Here is a 21818-nt window from a genome sequence, read left to right as displayed (position 1 = left end):
CATTTCATTTCCTTACCTTTCTTGAATGACAACTCCAAATAAAAGCCAGTAGATTCAGGCTTTAAACTAGTGCTATCTACCACCCAGCCCAATCGCTCTTTACCTATGCAGCCTGCTAGACTAGGATGAGAGTCTCAAGTGTTCCCAGTTTCTTCGTCTTTAAACTTTATTCCCACCCCCACCCCCCGCAAGCCCCGTCCATCCGCACTGTGCTTGGTGTTTACCGTTGCTTGGCCAAGCTAAGTCCCGGCCCGCTCCCTTTCCCCGTGCACCTCGGGGACATTATGACATTTAGATGGTGGGCTTCGCGAGGAAAACGGACACACACGAATAAGAGATCATACAAAGGGGCGCAGGAAGAACGGGGCGGCGGGCAGCAAGGAAAGGAGAGGCTGGGACAAAATGACACAGCAGCAAAACCGGTTCCCAGAAACCCAGGGCTGACACAGTCTGCTACTCTGGCCACGCAAGGTGCGTGTCAACAGCCGCCGGAACTCTTCCTCCAGACTGCCGGGAAGGGCGGGCGGCCGCCCCTGCGCCGGCCTTGCCGGGTGACAGCCGCCCTCCGGGGTGCAGGCGGGAAGAGGCCGAGCCGGGAGGGGTCTCCCGCCCCTTGAGGCCCGGGGATGAAGCGCGGCAGCCCCGGGCGCCAGGTTCCCGCTCTCCGCCAAGACCCACCAGCCCAGGCTCCCAGAAGAGGCGGTCCGGCGCCCTCCGCCCGCTCCACCACCCGCAGTGGGGGCCGGCGCCCCCTTCCCGCCCGCCCAGATGTCCCCACCCCCAGAGCTGACACTTACCAAAGCCGGCGGCGCCGCCGCCTGCTCCTCGAGCCGCGCTTCCTAGGCTCCCAGCAGCCGCGGCGGCGGCGGCGCCTCCGAGACACAGACCCGGGTTTGTTCAAAATCACGCGCCCAGCGCCATTCCACCGCCGCATCCCATAATACGCCGGGCCCTCCCCGCCCGCGCGCCCCTCTCTGCCCGCCCCTCTACTCTACCGGCCCCGCCTCCCCGGCTGGCTTCCTTCGCCCCGCCCCTTCCGCGGCGCCTTGCCCCTCCCCTTGGCAACGCGAGCCTCGCGTCATTCCGCAAGGCGCGGGAGTACGCTCCAGCTCCACGTGACGCCTAGCGGGCGTTCCGTCAAAGCCTTCGCAGGGAAAGTTCCATCTGGCAGAGCTGGGAGGGGGAGAGCCGGGTTGCGCCTGCAGTTGAGAGACTGCCGCATCTTCTAGCTTTCCTTGTTAGGAAGTCAGTGCTGTAGGTGTGATTTCCAGCAAACTGTCACTGTTTAATGTGCTTCGGTGATCAGTATTCATAAATGTCATTTCTCGTTTTTAGGCATTAATTTTGCAGGGATCGCTAAAAAGTCCCTGGGAGACCACTCAGAGTTAAACTTACTTTGAAAGGGATTTTTGCAATGTGTAGCTAAGACTAACACAATCAAAATTATTGCATTTAGTCACCTTTTACTTCTTTTATTTTTCCCACTGTCCTTTATTAAAAAATAAAAGGCAGCCAAATGTGGAGCCAGATAAACAGTTAATAACTGTTGTGCGAGACAAGAACTACACAGATGAAACAAACAATACAAAACAGGGTAATGTTAAATGGTGTAGTACAGTCCATAATTGCTAATGGAGCACGGAAGACATACACAAATCAACGTGAGAGACTATGACCAGGAAACAAAATGGACGAGGTGAGATTTATGTTGTTCCAATTGCTTTGGAATTAAGCAGTCCTGGTTTTAAATTCTGGCACCTCATACGTTAGTGTATAGCAATTTATCAAGTTCCTTTACCTATCTACAAAATAAAAATAACAAAGCTTCCCAGGATTTTGAGGGTTAAGAAAGAGAGAGGTGTCAAGCAGCTACACAGTTCCCACCTCAAATGTTAGTTCAGTTCAGCAGAAATCAACACCACCCCTTATCTACCATGGCAAACTCAATGGCAAGGCAAGTGGCATGACATTAGCAAAAGCTTGGAAGCCAGAATGTCTGTGGCCTGTGCAAGGAAAGGGAGAAAATTGAATGGTAAACAGTCTTTGTTGGGGATCAGTAGGTGGTGAGTCCAGTTTATGAGGACCCTTGGGAGCTAGCCTGAGAAAACATTCTCAAACTTAAGTGACTGGTGGTACTATGTATGACAATTGTAGAAGGAAGAAGGAAGTTGAGACAGAGTACCCAAACCTGGCTGGATTCTAGGGAAATATGTCAAAAAGAGAGAAAATTTCTCAGTTTATTTCACAAGGCTAGCATAACCCTAATATCAAAACCCAAAACAAACAGTACCCAAAGGGAGGAAGTTCTGTTCTCACCATGACTTTGTTGCAGACAGTTGAGTATTAAAATATCAGAAATAGTGGTGTGATACTAAAAAGAATTCATAACATGACAAAATATGGTTTATTCCAAGAATGGTGGTTTAACACTAGAAAATCTACTCATACAATTTATTAACGGAGAAAAGCCAAATGATATTCTTTAGGGATGCATTGTATAACATTCGACAGCCATTTCTGAATTTTAAAAATTCATAGTAAATTAGAAATAAAAGAACATTAAGTGGATCGAGATAATCATCAGAAAATAGTAACATCATACCTTAGTGTGAAATGGGGGAAGTCAGGGACCAGACAAGGATGCAGGGCTATAGCAGCTATTATGTAATGTTTTCTAGGGTGTCCTAGCTAAATGCAACTAAATAAGAAAAAAGAAAATAGACGTTTGAATACTGGAAAGAAGAGACTAAGTGGTCCTTATTAAAAACAATCACAGGGGGGCCTGGGTGGTTCAGTTGGTCAAGCATCAGACTCTTGATTTCATCTCAGGTCATGTTCTCATGGTTCGTGAGACCCAGCCCCTCATCAGGCTCTGTGCTGACGGTGCGCAGCCTGCTTGGGACGCTCTCTTCCTCTCTCAGCCCCTCCCCCACTCTCTCTCCCTCTCTCTCAAAATAAATACATAAACATTTTTTTAAAAAATCACGAAGAGCTCAATGTTGGGGTTAATTGCTTAGCATCTGGAGCCAGACTGCCGGGCCCAAATTCTGGCCCTGCTACTTAGTAGCTGCAAGATCTCCAGCAAGTTACTTTTCACGCAGGTCTCAGTTTCCTTATCTGTAAATTGGAAATAATGTAGACATCCTATGGTTGTTGTAAAGAATACTGAGGAACTATGCATGAAACACTTCCAACAGTGCCTGGAATGTAGTAAATACTCAATGACTGAAAACTATTAATAATCAAAGCTACAGTACAACCTAATATATAATCTAATATTTTACTTTTTCAGAGAAAGCATTTTAGCTCCTGAGAGTGATTGCTATTCAAACATTTCTATTTCAAAAAGGAATCTTTGCTTTATATTTGCATGATGGCTTTTACAGATGAACTAAAAACATTTATTCAGCAAATATTTATTGATCATCTACTGGATCCCAAGCACCGTGAAAGGCACGGGGAACAAAGTGGTAAATAAGATGGAGCTCTGTCCAATAGAACTTTCCTCAATGGTGGAACTGTTCTATATCCACACTATCTAATACAGTACTCACTAGCTACATGTGGCTATCAGACCACTGAAGTGTGGCTCTACTGTAGCTAATTATTTGTTTAATTATACTTAATTTAAATTTAAATGGCTATGTGTGGCTGATGACTACATATTGGACAGCACAGTTCTAGAGGAAATGACAGGTAGAAAATAAACAGGTAGAAAAATTAGAGATTTTTAAATGAATAAGGGAGGTTTTTTTTTTTCCCCTCAGATACCTTCTGAGGAAAATATCAATACAGGGAATGAAAAGAGTGATATAGGGGTGCCTGGCTGGCTCAATCAGTAGAGCATGTTACTCTTAATCTCAGAGTCATGAGTTCAAACCCCATGTTGGGCATGGAGCCCAGTAAAAATTAAAAAAAAATTTTTTTAATTAAAATAAAAGACAAGAAAGTGGTACCAAAGAAGTATGAGTTGGGTAGCATTATCAAGACAAAATGAATGTGTTACTGGGTACCTATCATGTTCCAGGTATACTAGGTACAAAGTATATATTAGTTAATAAAATTTTCTGAAAATAGATTAGTTTCCAAAAGATTCTTCAGAGGCTATTATGTACCAGGAATACTGCTAGGTACAAACTATACACTATTAATAAAATTTTCTTAAAATAGCTTAGTTTCCACAAGTTTACCCAGAGGTGCATGAGTCCATTTGTCATAAGTCCAGATGTCTCTATACAAGCAACCAATTTATACCTCTATATAAGTGTAATTATCACCTTGTTTCTTTTCATTATCATATAACTCTTTTAAAACAGATCCGTAATCCCTTATCAACAGTTTCAAAATCCAAAAATTTTTTAATTGTTTAAATTTATTTATTTTTGAGAGAGGGAGAGAGTCGGGTAGAGTGGGAGAGAGAGAGAGAGAGAGAGAGAGAGAGAGAGAGAGAGAGAATCCCAAGCAGGCTCCACACTGTCAACATGGAGCCCAGTGCAGGGCTCAAACTCATGAACTGTGAGATTATGACCTGAACCGAAACCAAGAATCAGACACTTAACTGACTGAACTACCCAGATGCCCCTCAACATCCAAAATTTTTGAAAACTATTTTATAAGCTTATGACAAACTCAGGAGAAAAACCTGCCCAATATGACATAAGGTATTAGTATTCTACACCATTTAGTGTAAGTATACATATATTCCAGTGCAGAAATATGAATGTGTTTGATTATGGGGTCTCATTATGGCCAAAGGGGTTGAAAGGAACTTTTCTGGAATGATGGGATGTTTTTGACCTTGGCTGTGGTGGTTGCATGAGGGTATACAACTGCCTAAACTCACTGAGTATTCTTAAAATGGATACAATTTATTATATGTCAATTATACCCCTTAAAGTTGGTTTTAAAAGAAAAAGTTTTTAAAATTATGTATACATGTTCTTAAGTCCAAAATGTCCTCACTTCCAAAATACGTTGATACTCAGTGATTTCTAATAAGGGAATATAGATCAGTATCACTTTGAACACACCCTAAGTTTTTTCACATATGATGCATGAAGTGATTGATAATGTCAAACCACCTAAAAGTTAAAAATGAACCAATATGCAGCCGCTCTGGAAAGCAGTGTGGAGGTTCCTCAGAAAATTAAAAATAGACCTACCCTATGACCCAGCAATAGCACTGCTAGGAATTTACCCAAGGGATACAGGAGTACTGATGCATAGGGGCACTTGTACCCCAATGTTTATAGCAGCACTTTCAACAATAGCCAAATTATGGAAAGAGCCTAAATGTCCATCAACTGATGAATGGATAAAGAAATTGTGGTTTATATACACAATGGAATACTACGTGGCAATGAGAAAAAATGAAATATGGCCTTTTGTAGCAACGTGGATGGAACTGGAGAGTGTGATGCTAAGTGAAATAAGCCATACAGAGAAAGACAGATACCATATGGTTTCACTCTTATGTGGATCCTGAGAAACGTAACAGAAACCCATGGGGGAGGGGAAGGAAAAAAAAAAAAAGAGGTTAGAGTGGGAGAGAGCCAAAGCATAAGAGACTGTTAAAAACTGAGAACAAACTGAGGGTTGATGGGGGGTGGGAGGGACGGCAGGGTGGGTGATGGGTATTGAGGAGGGCACCTTTTGGGATGAGCACTGGGTGTTGTATGGAAACCAATTTGACAGTAAATTTCATATATTAAAAAATAAATAAAAAATAAATAAATAAAATAAATAAAAATAAAAAATAAAAATAAAAAATGAACCAATAAAATCATCTGTTGGTGGTAGGCAGTGTTCAATTACTTTTCCTCTGGCAACAAGATTTATTTGCCTCTATAATAGTTATTTTTTTATATAATTAAAAGGATAGAAGTAGAGGATTCTCTGTAATGCTCTGATCTTTAATATTGATAACAATGTCCCCCAAGTTATCTGTCGTTTCACTTTCTGATTTTCAGTTACCTGAAGTCAACTTGGGTCTAGAAATAGACATCTTCCTTCTGACATGTCATCAGAAGGTCAGTAGCAGCCTAACCCTAATGCTAAATCACAATGCCTACGTCACTCACCTCACTTTTATCTTATTATGTAGGCATTTTATCATCTCACATCATCACAAGTAGGTGAGTACAGTACAATATTTTGAGACTACATTCATATACTTTTATATATGTATTACAGTATATTGCTATCATTTTTCTATTTTATTATTAGCTATTGTTAATCTCTTACTGTGACTATAAACTAAACTTTATCATAGGTATGTATGTACAAGAAAAAGCATAGTATATGTAGGGTATAGTACTATCTACAGTTTCAGGCATCTACCAGGAGGCTTAGAACATATCCCCTGCAGATATGCCAGCACTTGTCTTGCTAGGGGTGTAACCATCCCTAGTGTTACGAGTGGGCTTTACCCTTGAAGGAAGTATTTCCAGTGTTAGTCATCCTGAGAAAAGGCACATCTCAAGACAGGATATAGGAACTTGAAAGAAGGGCTCACACAGACAGCAAAGTGCTACCAGTCTCTTGGCCTTGCTCATTTGGATCTGGACCCAGAGTTTAATGTGTTTGAAGAAATGTGCTCATCTTCCACCTAATAGAGGAAGAAAAATTTTGCCATTAGAGAGACTAGAAACTTTTTCTTTTTTTTAAATATTTATTTTTGAAAGAGAGACAGAGAGAGACAGAGTGCGAGCAGGGGAGGGACCGAGAGAGAGGGAGACACAGAATCCGAAGCAGCTCTAGGCTCTGAGCTGTCAGCACAGAGCTTTACACGGGCTTGAAATCACAGACCACAAGATCATAACCTGAGCCAAAGTCAGACACTTAACCTACTGAGCCACCCAAGTGCCCCCAGATTTGTTTTTTAATTGGAGACGGGGCTTGGGAGACAAGAGATACCAAGTGTTGGTAAGGATGTGGAGAAAAAAGGAACCCTCATGCACTGTTGATGGGAATGCAAATTGGTACAGCCACTGTGGAAAACAGTACAGGGATTCCTCAAAAAATTAAAAATAGAATTACCATATGATCTAGTAATTCCACTACTGGGTATTTTCCAAAAGAAAACAAAAACACTAATTCAAAAAGATAAACGCACCTCTATGTTTATTGCAGCATTACTTACAATAGTCAACATATGGAAGCCGCCCAGGTGTTCACTGATAGATGAGAGGATAAAGAAGATGTGGGGGATATATATATATATGCAATAGAATATTACTCAGCCATAAAAAAGAATGAGATCTTGCCATTTGCAACAACATGGATGGACCTAGAGGGTATAATGCTAAGTGAAAGAAGTCAGAGAAAAACAAATAGCATATGACTTCACTCTTATGTGGAATTTAAGAAAGAAAAATAAAGAAAATATAGATAAACAGAACAGACTCTTAAACACAGAGAACAACCTAGTGGTTGCTAGAGGGGAGAGGTGGGTGAGGGGGATGTGTGAAATAGATAATGGGGATTAAGAGCACACTCACTGTGATGAGTGCTGAGTAATATGTAGAACTGTGAATCACTGTATTATATACCTGAAAGTAATATAATGCCATGTTAATTATACTTCAATTAAAAATATAATGAGATAAATTTTCAAAAAAAAAGGTAAGAAAATGGACTTGCTGGGTCATTCTGACAAAGAGGAGCGTTGAGGAAGCAGAATTGTTGCACTGAAACTTCTCTTCCTTTGAAGCTGATATAGCACTAGCTTTTGAAACTGCTGGAGAAGACCAAAGACATCTTAAACCATAAATAAATATATAAATACATAAATGAAAGCCCTCAAGAAGATTAAATTCAATACACAGACAAGACTATTGAACAAAAACCATTTTATTCCCTTTTTAAATTGAGGTTTCACATTCAATAAAATGCATAGATCTTAAGTGTACAGTGTGATAAACTTTGATAAATCCATACCATACCACCCACATAACCCATACCTCTATAAACATATAGAATATTTCCACCACTTCCTGCTACTTCCCCAGTAAATCACCATTTTTTTTGATTTCCTCCTTCCTAGGTAATTTCTGAGTTTCTATCACCACAGATTAGTTTTGTTTGACTTAGAACCTCAGGGGCGCCTGGGTGGCTCAGTCGGTTAAGTGTCTGACTTTGGCTCAGGTCATGATCTCATGGTTTGTGACTTTCAAGCCCTGTGTTGGGCTCTTTGCTGACAGCTTGGAGCCTGGAGCCTGGTTTGGATTTAAAAAAAAAAAAAAAAAAAGAACTTCATGTAGAGGGACTCCTATTATATTTACTTTTTGAGGTTTGATTTCTTTCACTCGGTATGTTTTAAGATTCATTCATGTTCTTGCACATATCTGTAGTTTTTTCCCTTCTAATGCTGAGCGGTATTCTATTGAATGCATATGCCACAGTTTCTCCATCCACTTTCCTTGTGATGATTATTTGTGTTGTTTTCCCCTGAGGCTATTATAAATAAAGCAGCTATAACATTTTTACACAAGTAAACAAATGGAAATCATGATTTTAAAAACACAAAACTGATGATACACTGAAGAATGATTGAATCTTGCTAAGTGGCCTGAAAAGTGGAAAGGATATCTCAAAACACAGAGCAAAAAAATATAAAGAGAGAAATTATGATGTAAAAGGCACATTACTTTGAAGATACATCCTAAAGACCTGAAATATGACTGTTGGAATTGCAGAAGGAGAGAAAGGAACAGATAAAGAGAGGTAATAGTTAAACAAATAATAATAGAAAATTTCCCTGACCTAAAGATACATGTGCATCTGCAGATGAAAGGGGTCACTGAGTTCCAGGTAATGTCAATGAGATAAGACACATTTAGGCATATCTGAGGAAAATTCCTATAAAGAAAAGATCTTTTAAAACTTTTAGGTGCAAAGAACAAGTTACTTAGAACAAAGGAGACTGTGGGGCTGGGGGAGGAGGAGGAGTGGGGAAAAAGAGAAAGAAGAGGAAGAAGAGAAAAAAGAGGGAGAAGGAGAAGAAAGGTGCAGAAATAAAGCCAAATGAGAACAATCAAAGGCTATTAATTCAGAACTTCTATAGCAAGGGATTTGAGACACCATCACTTGTGTTTGACAGAGACTCAAAGGCAGGCAGAGGAATGGAAAGCTTTATAGTGGGAAAAGGGAATTCAAGTATGCCCTGATTGGAGGTTGTTGGCATGGGGGAGCTGTTGGAAGCTACCTAGAAGTGGGGTATCCTACATATTTGGTTAGGGGAGTGTATTTGGCTTTCCCTGGTTGGGGCAAAAATTAGGGAAGCTGTCAGTAATTAATCAAGTGGTGGCCATTTGGGGCTGATAACTACAGTTGTTTGGCTTCCTGGGATGGTGCCTGCAGGTGGTGAGTTGCTTTCCTGGACTGGTTGCTGAAGACTACTTTGTCAGTTTTATTTATTTATTTTTTAAAGTTTATTTTATTTTGAGAGAGAGAGAGAGCGAACATAAGAGCATGAGCAGGAAAGGTGCAGGGAGAGAGGGGGAGAGAGAATCCCAAGCAGGCTCCACACTGTTAGCACAGAGCCTGATGTGGGGCTCGAATTCACAAACTGTGAGATCATTACCTGAGCCAAGATCAAGAGTCGGATGCTTAACCAATTGAACCACCCAGGCGCCCCAGGTCAGTTTTATTTTTACATATGGTCTTGTCATTGTCTGTTTGCATACTCAGTCTCTCAAAGAGAAGAAAGAGAATGAGAATGGAGAAAAGAGGGAGGGAGGAAGGAAGGAGGGAGAGGAAGAGAGGGAGAGAAATCACTAGCATTGGACTTCTCATGTGAAATCCTGGAAACTGAAAGACTGTGGAGTAACATTTCTAAGGTTGCTGAGGGAAAAGGACAGAAGCACAGCCAAAATCCCATTCAACCATCAAGATGATAGATATTTGTGAATATGCACAGATTCACAAATATATTACCCATGCACAGCCTCTGAGGGATCAGTTAAGAGTGAGCACTACCAGGGGCACCTAGGTGTCTCAGTCAGTTAAGTGTCCGACTTTGGCTCACGTCATGATCTCATGGTTCGTGGGTTTGAGCCCAGCTCTGTGCTGACAGTTCAGAGCCTGGAGCCTGCTTTGCATTCTGTGTCTCCCTCTCTCTCTGCCCCTCCCCTGTTTGCATTCTGTCTCTCAAAAATGAAGAAACATAAAAAAACTTTAAAGAGGGAGCACTACCAAACAACAAAACAATCAGAGCAGAAACCTCCTATCAAGACAGGGCAGATGAAGAGAAGGGGAATCTGTAATCAGTAATTTAGTTTGAATTTATATAGTAATGTAAGAGAAAAATGACAATGAAACTGGGAATTAATAGCACAAGTGTTAAATTAGTGATTCCTAAAACAGGGAAGACATACTGCAAAGGAAAAGCAAGTACTTGCTGAAGTGGAACAAAGTGCCAACCTATCTCAGTGCAACTAAGGAATTCAGTAAGGGTGGAAGGGCCAGAAGTCAGTATATTCTCAAGGTCTCAACTAGAAGCAAAGGATGTGGAAATAAAAATATTCTATGCATCTCATTTACTGAGGTAAATGCCTTTACAGAGCCAATGGGGGACTAAAGCATCCAGAAGCGAGGATAGGGCTAAAAACCTGTCCTCATATATTGTTAAAGAAAAAGTGATAGTGATTGTCAGAAAAGGGAAGGTAATCACCAGTTAAGTTGAAAAGAAGATGAGCTTTAATACACTTTTCACACTAGTTAAATTGAAAAGAAATGATGCAGGACATGACAGAACAGCATAATAAGAAATGGAACACCCAGAATGAGCGGCAGAACTCAGGTAAGAATTAGAAGTAAAAAACATCATTTTAGAAATGAAGACTCAATTCGTAGGAAACCAGGAGTAAATAGAAGTGATAGATAATGCCTTAAGAGAAATAGAATGAAAAGAAAAAAATTAATCAAAAAATGTGAAAAAATAAATAAAAAGATTTAGATGAAAAGTGACTAACATTAAAAGAGGTAAAGATGATCTAACATAAAGACAATAGTAGTGCCCAAGAAAAGAAGCCAAAGGAATAGAACAAGTACAAAAAGTATAATTATAGATAATGTTATTGAAAAATTGAATACTGAAACTATCTACTGAAAGAGCACACTGTATACTGAAGAATATTGACCCAGAATGACTAACACCAAACCTTGGTCTAGTAAAATTACTTGATGTTAAAGGGGAAAAAATTGGAGGGCATTTAGGCAAAAATAGCAGGTGACTTACAAGGAAAAGAAAATTAAACTCTCATGAGATATTTTTCAGCAATGCTTTAGGTCATGAGAAAATGGAACACCACACTGCAGATTCTCAAGAAAAGTGAGTCAAGGATTATTATATCTAACAAAACTGATTTTTCAAACATGAAAGGCACAAGATGTTTCCGACATACAAGAACATTCAAAATTATGTTTTCCAGAAGTCCTTCCTGAGTAACCTATTGAAGAACTAGCTTCCATCAACTAAAACAACTAGAGAGGTTTCAATATAAGAGCCGACAGTGAGCACTACATATGTATTACTTACAGAACTAAGACTAAATGAGGACTAAGAGGAAGAAAATATATTTTGTAATAGCTCTGGGGGCTCACAATATAGATATAGTCCAATTATGAAAAATGAGAGTAAATGGGAGAGAAAGAGCAGGAAAATGCTGAATTCTTCAGCAATCATATTGGGGATGGTAATATTAGTATTGCTATTCCAAAGTTGTTGTGTGTACAATCAGGAGGGAATGAAATGAATAATTTTGGAATATTCTGATTCTGTAATCTACTGTGTACTTGTGAACCAGGATTCTGGATGTGGAAGTAAGGAGATATAGATGTAATACAGAAGAGGTTAAGTAAAATCACCTAAATTGGAATTTAGTAAAATCACCTAAATTGGAAGTATCAGTATGAACTGCTGTCTTATTCTTAAAATATGTATATATTTCCTAGTTCTGTCCTATGAAAAGGTTCCAAAATGTCCAAGACAGTAGCAATGAGCACCCTAGCACTCAGATTGTTATCTGTAAATATCATTCCTAAAAGGAACTAAAGGAACAAGGACTTCTTGGTGAAACAATTGATTCTGAGTCTAGACTAGGAAACACACAAGATGACTCTAGAATAATTTTGTCACACAGCGTTAGCAACATGTGGAATAAATGTAGAGTAAATATGGGTGCTCAGAAAACAGCAGAACATATACAATCACCTATGCTTTTTTTTTTTTCTTCCTTCTATAGCAAGGCATATTTGAGCTGGACACATGGGACAGAGTAGAAAAAGCACCAGGAATAGGATCCCAGGATGACTTCCTCTGCATATCTGAAGGGAAATTGTGAGGGGGTAGAGACCAACTAGTTTGTTATATAAAAATGGGAGTTTCCTGGCCAGGGAAATGGCTTTGATAGCCATTAATATGCAAGAGTTTAGTGAAAACATCTCATCTAGTGGTGTGGACATCTAAGCTAGAGCACTGCTACCCAAACTTTAATGTGGAAGCATCACTAGATGATTTTGTTAATATTGACAGCTTTGATTCAGTAGGTATTGGCTTGGACCTAAGGTTTTGCATAGTGATATGGAACTAGGATTTGCTAATTCAGATGTGCCTAGCTAACTTCTTGCTAAGCAACAGAAAAGAGAGAATAAGTTTCCAGTGCCATGCTTGTTTGTTTTTCCTCCCTGCTGTAAATAAAACCTAAAAACATGTAGATTCTCTTAGAGGTTGGGTAGGGGTAATGAGCAGTCTGGAAGGCAGACAACTTCCCTGCCTAGCTTGTAGCTCTAGGGGAGGTACATGGAAAGCACCAGTTTGTGTGTTTGGCTCCTTTTTGCTTTCAGCAAGGTATTACAAACAAAGTTCGAAGTCAGGTTAAAAAGCAAATAGAACGTCTGGAAATTCTTGGGCTTCACTAAGTTGAAAAAGCCAACTGCTTAGGTACCCCTAAGCACCAGAAGAGAAGACTTGGCTTAGAGATTTTCCATAGCCCATTAAGGATTTTTCACAAACATAAATGAACAAGAAAACAACAGAAAACAAAGATAAACTGAGGCAAAAATCAAATTAATAGAGTTCTCTTTTCACTTAAACCTGTTGTTTCAGATAATCTCAAGATTGTCATCATTAAAAAGATGTTAAGAATGGTTCGAGTGTAGAAGCCAGGGAATACGCCATGTTTAACAACTGTTTCTAGAAACAACTGTGGGTGTGGTTCCTGGAACCTGAAACTGTCTGGAAGCAGTCAGAGTTTACTAAATATTCAATTTTAAATTACATTAAAAAAAGTAATACTGAAAAGCCTGGCCTACAAAAGCTCTCGATCCAAGTCCAAAGGCATTCCCCCAAAGAGGGAATATTCTCCAACATCCAGTTAACTTGTATTCCTAGGGCAAAGCTGGGGCCCACAGAATGTAATGGACAATGGAGCTCTTCTCAAAGAGCAGAACCAGGTTCTACCCAAGGAACTTACTCTACTACTAGGGTAATGAGTATTCATAATTCCTGCCCAAGATTCCACCATTGCTATGAACAAGTAACTGCTATGAGTTTCACATTCTTACTTTTTTTGAGTGTTCCACTGTTGTTTTGTATTACATGTATGGGCATGAGGCAGATAATTTGTTTTATAGTGCATATGGCTCTGGGCCATGAAAAGACATATCCCAATCTGATGGAGAGGGTTGTGCATCATCAGACATCCTGCTTTTTGGGTTGGTATTGAAACTGAATAGAGAATTGATCTCTCTTCTTCATGGGTAAGAGTGTTTTACTGTAAAAAGGATACACACAGATGTTTAGGTGATCAGAGAGACAGATTGTAGTAGAGGGCACTGATTGTCCCTTTAAACTCATCTTTTTCTTTTTCTTAGGCAAAAGGCTGCCCAACTGGAAATCAGATTTCCAGCCTCACTGTTGCCAAGCATGGTTATATGACTAAATTCTTGCCAACAGCCTGAGATCTGAATTGAGGTGGGCAATATCCACTTTCCTTAAATTTTTGCCAACAGCCTGAGATCTGAATTGAGGTGGGCAATATCTACTTTACTTTCTTAAAGGATTTCCATGTTCTGGTCTTCTTTTCTTTCCCATACTGAATAGAGGGAACATGCTATTTATCACATACCATGATGGCAAAAATTCAAAAGTTTGACATCCTTTGTAGGCAAGGCTGTAGAAAATTGCATTCCCACACATTGTTGGTAGGAAGTTACCGCAGCACTGGCTGATTGATTAAAAACAACTTAAGTGTCTAGCAATAAAAATTAAACTATGACATCCCCTCATTATATGTAATACTCTCCGGTTCAAAAAAATAATGAGGAAGCTCTCTGGACATACATGGTAACATCTCCAAAAAAAGTGAAATAAATTAAGAGGAATAATGATATGGTGTGTTATCTTTAGTGAAAGCAGGAAAGGATAAACACATATTTGCATAAAGAAATTCTATAAGGATACACGAGTAATTAATACAATTACATATGAAGATAGGTGACCATATGATTTGACATCCAAATGGAACAGTTTCTACAGTGAAAGGGCGTGTTATTAATAATCACTCCAGGACAAGAGATGAAAATGGCACCATCCTGGACAAACGGGGATGCATGATCAACCTATATAAAGGGTACAAAATAGGACAAGAAATATATACGTTTTTATTGTATTTTACAACAGTACCACTCCGTGGTGAATTAGAAATAATTCGGTTTTTAGCACAAGTTTAGGACTGTCGTGAAGAACGAAGAACAACAGTAAACCACAAATGAGACGCGGAACTCGATGACAACGCGGTAATTTTGGCTACCCGGCACTTACTGGAGTTGCACAGGCAACACACGCCTTTGAACTTCATCCGCCAATCCTAAGTGGGAGCGTGCGAGCCTGAGCCCGTGGGAGAATCCTGGGCGGGCCTCAGTCTTGAGTGGATCCTCGCGTCATTCAACTCTGGGGACGGACCTCGAGCCGGCTCTCCTAGCGGACGCTCTGGCCCACACAGTCGCTACTCTGTGGCACCTCAGGTTCCCTCTAGCAGCACCCTGGAGGACTACGCTCGTTTTCTTTTTGGGGGTGAGAGGCCCGGTAGCCTCTGCTGAGCTGGAAGAAAGATGGCGGCAGCCGTGCGGCAGGATTTGGCCCAGCTCATGAATTCGAGCGGCTCTCATAAAGATCTGGCGGGCAAGTGAGTATTTCCCAGGGGCCTGGGAGGTGGAGAGGGAACCCACAGACCTATTCTCCTTGGGTTGATGGCGGCTTAGGGATGTGAGGCCAGGAGCCGGCCTGACGACCAAGGGGGCGGGCCTGAGGTCGTCTGCGGACGCAGATATTAGGAGCAGCAGAAAGCTGGTGCAGGGAACCCTTGGGGCAACAGAACTGGGGTGACTGTCAACATATTCTATCTTTGATAGCTTCCTTACCGGTTTCTTAAGAAGCACGGTATGAGAGACGACTGCTCTCACGGCCTTCTTAGCCTTCCCTGGTGCCTCTTTCCATTGCTGCTGGCCTATCACACCAAATTCTGGTCTCTCTTTGGATCCCCACCCCCTTTTTTTTTCTTTTTTGATTGAGAGAAAATTATATTCTGGGATTTTGATGAAGAGTTTTCTAGGAGATAGCTTCTTGAGGCTGACGGGAGCTGAGGAGGTATGGCCGCTATCATGATCAGAACCACTTGGACCATCTTCTGTGAGTCCTTGTGTTTTGGGTTCTCTGCACCACCAACTCTGAACAGGGGCACATAGGAAAGCCCTCACTACGTCGGTCAGGATGTCTAGATTCGTGATGTTTGCAGAAATCTGAATTATTTAGGAATTTCTTGGACTTTATGTTGAAGGTTTAGGTCCACTCCACGTTAAAATTTGTGACATGTGCCTGTCATGAAGCAGTTATTCAGTAGTGTTAATCTTAGGTAGGTAGGTAGATATTGCCCTTTTTCTCTTTAGATAGATAGATAGATATTGCCCCTTTTCTCTTTGTAGATTATGTAGCACCGTTCTTTTGTAATGAACTTGCATTCTGTTTAAAGTTTGAGTCTCAAGTTAATGGTAATATTTACATTCTGACAGCTGAGATCACATTGATCTGTATTAACGGGATACACCTGCTCTAACCTGGCCGTTGAAACCTTGACTGTGCTTTGTGTAGGCTCTGCTGTCTTTTCTCTGGTGGTATATGTAATCCAGTTTTATCAATGGGAAATTTAGCTATGGATCTTGGGTTTAACTACTATGTACCGCAGTTTCCTCCTTATGAAAATAAGGATAATATGACTTATTCTTGTCTGAGGACAGAATGAGTATGTATATGTATATACACTTATATCACACATACACTTAGAGCAGTATCTGATGCCTAGTGCCACAAGATTGTCATTGGTACTATTATAAAGCAGTTAGTCAATACATACATTGACTTATTCCATGAGTTGTAAATAAGTTGAATGTGTCTTCCTGGCTTAATCCTTTTCACTTGCAGTTTTCACATATTTGAGTGAAAGTCAAATAAGCATATATTTTTCACCATGCTCAGCTTATATTTCCCCCCATGCTTGCTTTCTTTTTTGTTATGCCGAAGAACACGAAGTACATTATTTATCGGAAGACATACCATTTTTCAAGTATTCGCAGGATTCTGAAACTTAACCTAAGAATCTACTTCCTCAGCTCTGAATTGGGGATAAACAGTAGTACCTATCTTATAGGGTACTTTAGTTGTTTATTACTATGTAACAAACCAAAAACTTAGTGGTGTGAAACAGTTCTTATTTTTCAGGATTCTTTGGGTTGACCGGATTGTTTTGCTGGTCCAGATCTAGGCTTACTCATGCAGGTGCAGAGTCAGCTGGCAGCTCAGTTGGGGCTGGTGGAATTAAAATGGACTCATATATATCAGGCTTGGCTGACTGTGTTTCTCCGTGTGGTCTCTCATTCAGTGGTTCCTTACAGAGCCATGGGAGTGTTCCAGAAGGATGAGAGTGGTAGTTGCTAGACTTCTTAAGGCGAGCCTTGGAAATCTCGTAATGTCAGTTCTCTAAAACAGGTCAAAGTAAGTCACATGACCCTCCCAGATTCAAGGGAAGGAGAGATGGAGTCTACCTCTTTATGGGAGGAGTAGCCAGGTTACATTGCAAAGGGGCATGGGCAGATGGGAGTATGATTCATTAGAGGCCATTACTCTAACCATCTACCAGATGAGGTTATTGTGAAGATAAAATAAATAATGTGCTTGATAACTCATAGCCAGTGCTTTCTGAGGAAAGTCTTGGCCTTGCCTACAGGTATATCTGGTCCTTTATGGACAAGAACATGTCAGGATAATTATTTTCATAACAAAACAGTTCTGCCAGCTACATGTCTATGAGGAAAACACTCTTGAAATCTGTCAGTAGTTTTAGGATTTATGTTAGGAATTGAATGACAAAGGAATCCGTGTTAAGGAATGACAGAGTACATTTGCTTCTAAAATACTGATACTGTGTATTTCCAGCAATTAGCAGAGTATCTGTAACAGAGTAGTCCTTTAACAAGTGTTGGGTTGAATCATTGAATAGCTAGAAAGGTGTAGAGCTTATATTTAAACCCAGGTTTGTCTACTCTAAAAAGCTTATTTTTAACCTACTTGCCTATACGTCTTTTCTTGTCCAATCTTCAGTAAGAAATGCCTTCTCAAGGGACGCCTGGGTGGTGGCTCAGTCGGTTGAGCGTCCAGCTTCGGCTCAGGTCATGATCTCATGGGTTCTGTGTCTCCCTCTGTCTCTGCCCCTCCTCCACTCATGCCTGTCTGTCTGTCTGTCTGTCTCTCGGTCTCTCAAAAGTAAATAAACAACAACAAAAAAAATGCTTTCTCATAACCATGAATTAACAGAACATTCTAAAGTCGATGCAAGAAATTGGCCGTACGAGATTCATTTTTGCAGATTTTATAAACTGCTTCTCTACATATTATACATTGTGTTCATTATCCTCATACAAAGCTTTAGAAGAGGAGAACCTTGAAGAGGGAGCATTTGAATAGGTAGCTGTTGTGATAGCCTGTCTTATTTACTTGGCTAAAACCTACTAATTCTTTGAAACTCAGTTGCAATGTTATTTCTTCCAAAAAGCCTTCTCTAAACAGCCACCATCACACATTCATAACTACCCTCAAGTACCTGGTTAGTTGCTGTTAACCCAGTGGCAGGCAATTACTTCTACCATAGCACTTAATTGTTTGTTTACTTGTCTGCTTTTTCAGTTGGAATGTGATCTCTTTGAGGACAAGTATGATCTTATAGATTATAGGTCTTTGTTCAGTTAATTCTGTAGAGTAGGGCCTTTTTTTTCCTTCTTCTCAGTTCTCTATAAGGAAGGTACCCAGAAGAGGATAGCAAGCCTTTAGAGTCTAAACATTTCATTTTACAAGAAGCTGTTAGCCTAGAGAAAAGAGAGTAACGGGAGACCTTTTAGCTTTCTTTGACTATTAGAAAGGCTATTTTGCAGAAAAGAAAATAGACTCCTCTATCTTACAGAGGTAGACTTTGGATTAGAACTTTCTAATAATAGAGTGGAATAGAAATGTCAAAAAATGGGGCACCTGGGTGGCTCAGTCAGTTAAGCATCTTAACTTCGGCTCAGGTCATGATCTCGCCTTTCATGAGTTCCAGCCCGCATCGGGCTCTCTGCTGACAGTGCAGAGCCCGCGTCAGATCCTGTCTGTCCCCCTCTCTCTGCCCCTGTCCCTTTCGTCCTCTCACTCTCTCTCAAAAAATAAATAGACATTAAAAAAAAAATGTGAAAAAATGGAGGATACACACACATATTAGAGGATAGACTGTATAATCTCCAGGGCCCCTTGTAACTCAGATTCTCTGGTTCTCTGTTATTCCCACATACAAGTTTTAGTGGTTCCCATCTCAAGAGTGAAGTTCCTTATCATATAGTGTTATGTTTGTTTACATCTTTGCTTACATATTTTAATCCTTAACAAGTAATATTTACATTACATATGAGAAAACTGAAGTACAGAGGTGAAATATGCTCGAGGCCACATAGCTAGTGGCAAGGCCATGATATATCCTATCTGTTTGGCTCATAGCCCTAAACTCTAAACACATGTACCTTTTGGACTTATATTATTTTCCCCAAACTGGACTACATTTTAGGTAGTGATTTTTTTTGGGGGGGGGGGCCTAGAATACCTGTCTACCTCTACTCTTTCCCACTTGACACTATGTTGAAATATTTAGAATGCTTAAAGATCAACCTCATTTAGGAAATTATTCCTTCTAAGTATATTAGCACTTACCTGTTTTTGAGATTTTGTGTTTAATTTTCTGAAACATCTTTATGATATATCTGTGTGGATTTGTTTTATTTCTTTTTTATTTATTTAAGAAAAATTTTAATGTTTATTTTTGAGAGAGAGAGAGAGAGAGAGAGAGACAGAGCACGAGCAGGGGAGGGGCAGAGAGAGAGGGAGACATAGAATCTGAAGCAGGCTCCAGGCTCTGAACTGTCAGCACAGAGCCTGATGTGGGGTTCGAACTCACGAGCTGTGAGATCATGCATGACCTGAGCTGGAGTTGGCCACTCAACCGACTGAGCCACCCAGGCACCCCATGTGTGGATTTGTTTTAATATGTATCTGTCATTTGGCTTTTGCTGTGAAATAAACCACTCTAAAACTTAGTGGATTAAAACAACAGTCATTTGGGGCGCCTGGGTGGTGCAGTCGGTTAAGCGTCCGACTTCAGCCAGGTCACGATCTCGCGGTCCGTGAGTTTGAGCCCCGCGTCGGGCTCTGGGCTGATGGCTTGGAGCCTGGAGCCTGTTTCCGATTCTGTGTCTCCCTCTCTCTCTGCCCCTCCCCCGTTCATGCTCTGTCTCTCTCTGTCCCAAAAATAAATAAAAAACTTTGAAAAAAAAAATTAAAAAAACAACAACAGTCATTTACTTTCCTTATAATTAATTTGGTTGGCAGTTTGGGCTGGGCCCAGCTGGATGGTTCTCTGTTCCACATGGTCTGGGTTCCACATGAGCTCCTACATGTGTCTGTAGTCAGCTGCAGGGCAGGTAGGCAGTGCTGCTTCGGTCTGTTGGCTGGGGCAGTGGAGGTGACTGGGCTACATATTTCATTATCCAGTAAGTTAGCCTGAGCTTGTTCATGTGGCCACAGCAGTGTTCCAAGAGAAAAGGATACATACAAGACCTCTTGAGGTCTGTATGTTCAGAACAAGCATTTCACTTCTATCAAATTCTATTAATCAAAACAAGCCAAGATCAAAGGGTGGGGAAAAAAACTCTACCTCTTGATGTGAAGAGCTACAAACTCACATTCCAAGAGGGCATAGATACGAGAGGTGAAAGGATTGTGTTTTGGGCTCCTGGGTGGCTCAGTTGGTTAAGCATCCTACCAGCTCAGGTCATGATCTTGCCGTTCGTGAGTTCGAGCCCTGTGTCAGGTTCTGTGCTGACAGCTCAGCCCTCGAAGCCTGCTTCAGATTCTGTGTCTCCCTGTCTTTCTGCCCCTCCCCCGCTCACATTTCTCTTGCTCTCTCTCAAAAATAAATAAAAATTAAAAAAATTTTTTTAAAGAATTGTGGTGTTTTGTTTTGTTTTTGTTTGTAAATATTGCATTATCCTGGCTGTGCTTCAGTGCAGTTGTTGAATCGGATAGATTAGATTCTTTCATGGTCCTGAGATGTTTCAGCTATATATCTTCAAATGTTGCCTGTGTCCCATTCTGTTTACTTCTCTAGGACTTCAGTGAAATCCCCATTAGTTAGGCCCTCTTACTAGGACCTTTATGTCTGTTACTCTGTCTTCTGTGCTTACCATTTCAGTGCTTTATTCTGGGTAGAATTTTTATTTTTTTATTTTTTATTTTTAAAATTAAAAAAAATTTTTTTTTCCAATATATGAAATTTATTGTCAAATTGGTTTCCATACAACACCCAGTGCTCATCCCAAAAGGTGCCCTCCTCAATACCCATCACCCCTCCCTCCCACTCCCCATCAATCCTCAGTTTAAATGTTTATTTTTTGGAGGAGAGAGAGACAGAACATGTGGATGGGGCAGAGACAGAGGGAGACACAGAATCTGAAGCAGGCTCCAGGCTCTGAGCTGTCAGCACAGAGCCCGACGTGGGACTTGAACCCACAGACTGTGAGATCATGACCTGAGCCAAAGTTGGATGCTTAACTGACTGAGCCACCCAGGCGCCCCTAATTCTGGGTAGATTTTTCTGACCTGCTCCTAGTTTATCATTTCTTCAAAAGTGTCATCTACTCTTCAGAACGTCATTGAATATTTAAGCTTGGTTATAGTATTTTTTAATTCTATAGTTTTTGGTGGTTCCTTTTTCTTTTAAATATATTTTAAAAATTTTTAATGTTTATTTATTTTTGAGAGAGAGAAAGAAAGAGTGCAAGTGGAGGGGCAGACAGAGAGAGGGAAATAGGATCTGAAGCCAGCCCTGCACTCACAGCAGAGAACCCAGTGCAGGGCTCGAACTCACAAACCGCAAGATTGTGACCTGAGCCAAAGTCGGACACTTAACCGACTGAGCCACCCAGGCGCCCAGTTTTTAAAAGTTTTTGTTCTAAGTAGGCCCCACGCCCAACACAGGGCTTGAATTTACCACCCTGAGATTGAGAGTCTGAGCCAGCCAGGCATCCCTCCCAGTGGTTCTGTTTTCAAATGACACTTTTTATGGTTTTCAGTTTCTTGCTGAAACTTTTTTTTTTTTTAATAGTTTATTGTCAAGTTAGCTAACATACAGTGTATACAATGTGTTCTTGGCTCAGGAATAGATTCCTGTGATTCATAACTTACA

At 40.6% G+C, this 21818-nt stretch overlaps 3 protein-coding genes across 7 annotated transcripts in view; 1 reads left to right on the top strand and 2 right to left on the bottom strand.

The window, feature by feature from the left end:
• LIN54 (lin-54 DREAM MuvB core complex component) overlaps positions 1-962 on the bottom strand; it is a 69227-nt gene extending 68265 nt beyond the window's left edge. The window contains exon 1 of one of the 2 annotated variants that reach the window (XM_058722080.1): positions 798-962. The gene's annotated coding sequence lies outside the window, so the exon portion shown is untranslated. The remainder of the gene's footprint in view (positions 1-797) is intronic. The other variant, XM_058722084.1, reaches the window with a different exon arrangement.
• Positions 1-21818, bottom strand: part of LOC131507383 (placenta-specific gene 8 protein) — a 196861-nt gene that overhangs the window by 106968 nt on the left and 68075 nt on the right. The gene's annotated exons all lie outside the window — the stretch shown is intronic.
• COPS4 (COP9 signalosome subunit 4) overlaps positions 14849-21818 on the top strand; it is a 44645-nt gene continuing 37675 nt past the window's right edge. Inside the window, exon 1 of one of the 4 annotated variants that reach the window (XM_058722088.1) lies at positions 14849-15188. In XM_058722088.1, the coding sequence (XP_058578071.1) occupies positions 15115-15188 (74 nt within the window). In that variant the 5' untranslated portion in view covers positions 14849-15114. The remainder of the gene's footprint in view (positions 15189-21818) is intronic. The other 3 variants (XM_058722085.1, XM_058722086.1, XM_058722087.1) reach the window with 3 other exon arrangements.

Source organism: Neofelis nebulosa, chromosome 3, assembly GCF_028018385.1.
Source record: "Neofelis nebulosa isolate mNeoNeb1 chromosome 3, mNeoNeb1.pri, whole genome shotgun sequence".
Taxonomy (NCBI): domain Eukaryota; kingdom Metazoa; phylum Chordata; class Mammalia; order Carnivora; family Felidae; genus Neofelis; species Neofelis nebulosa.
Note: the sequence above shows the minus strand (reverse complement) of the source record. Positions and strands in the feature narration are given on the sequence as shown.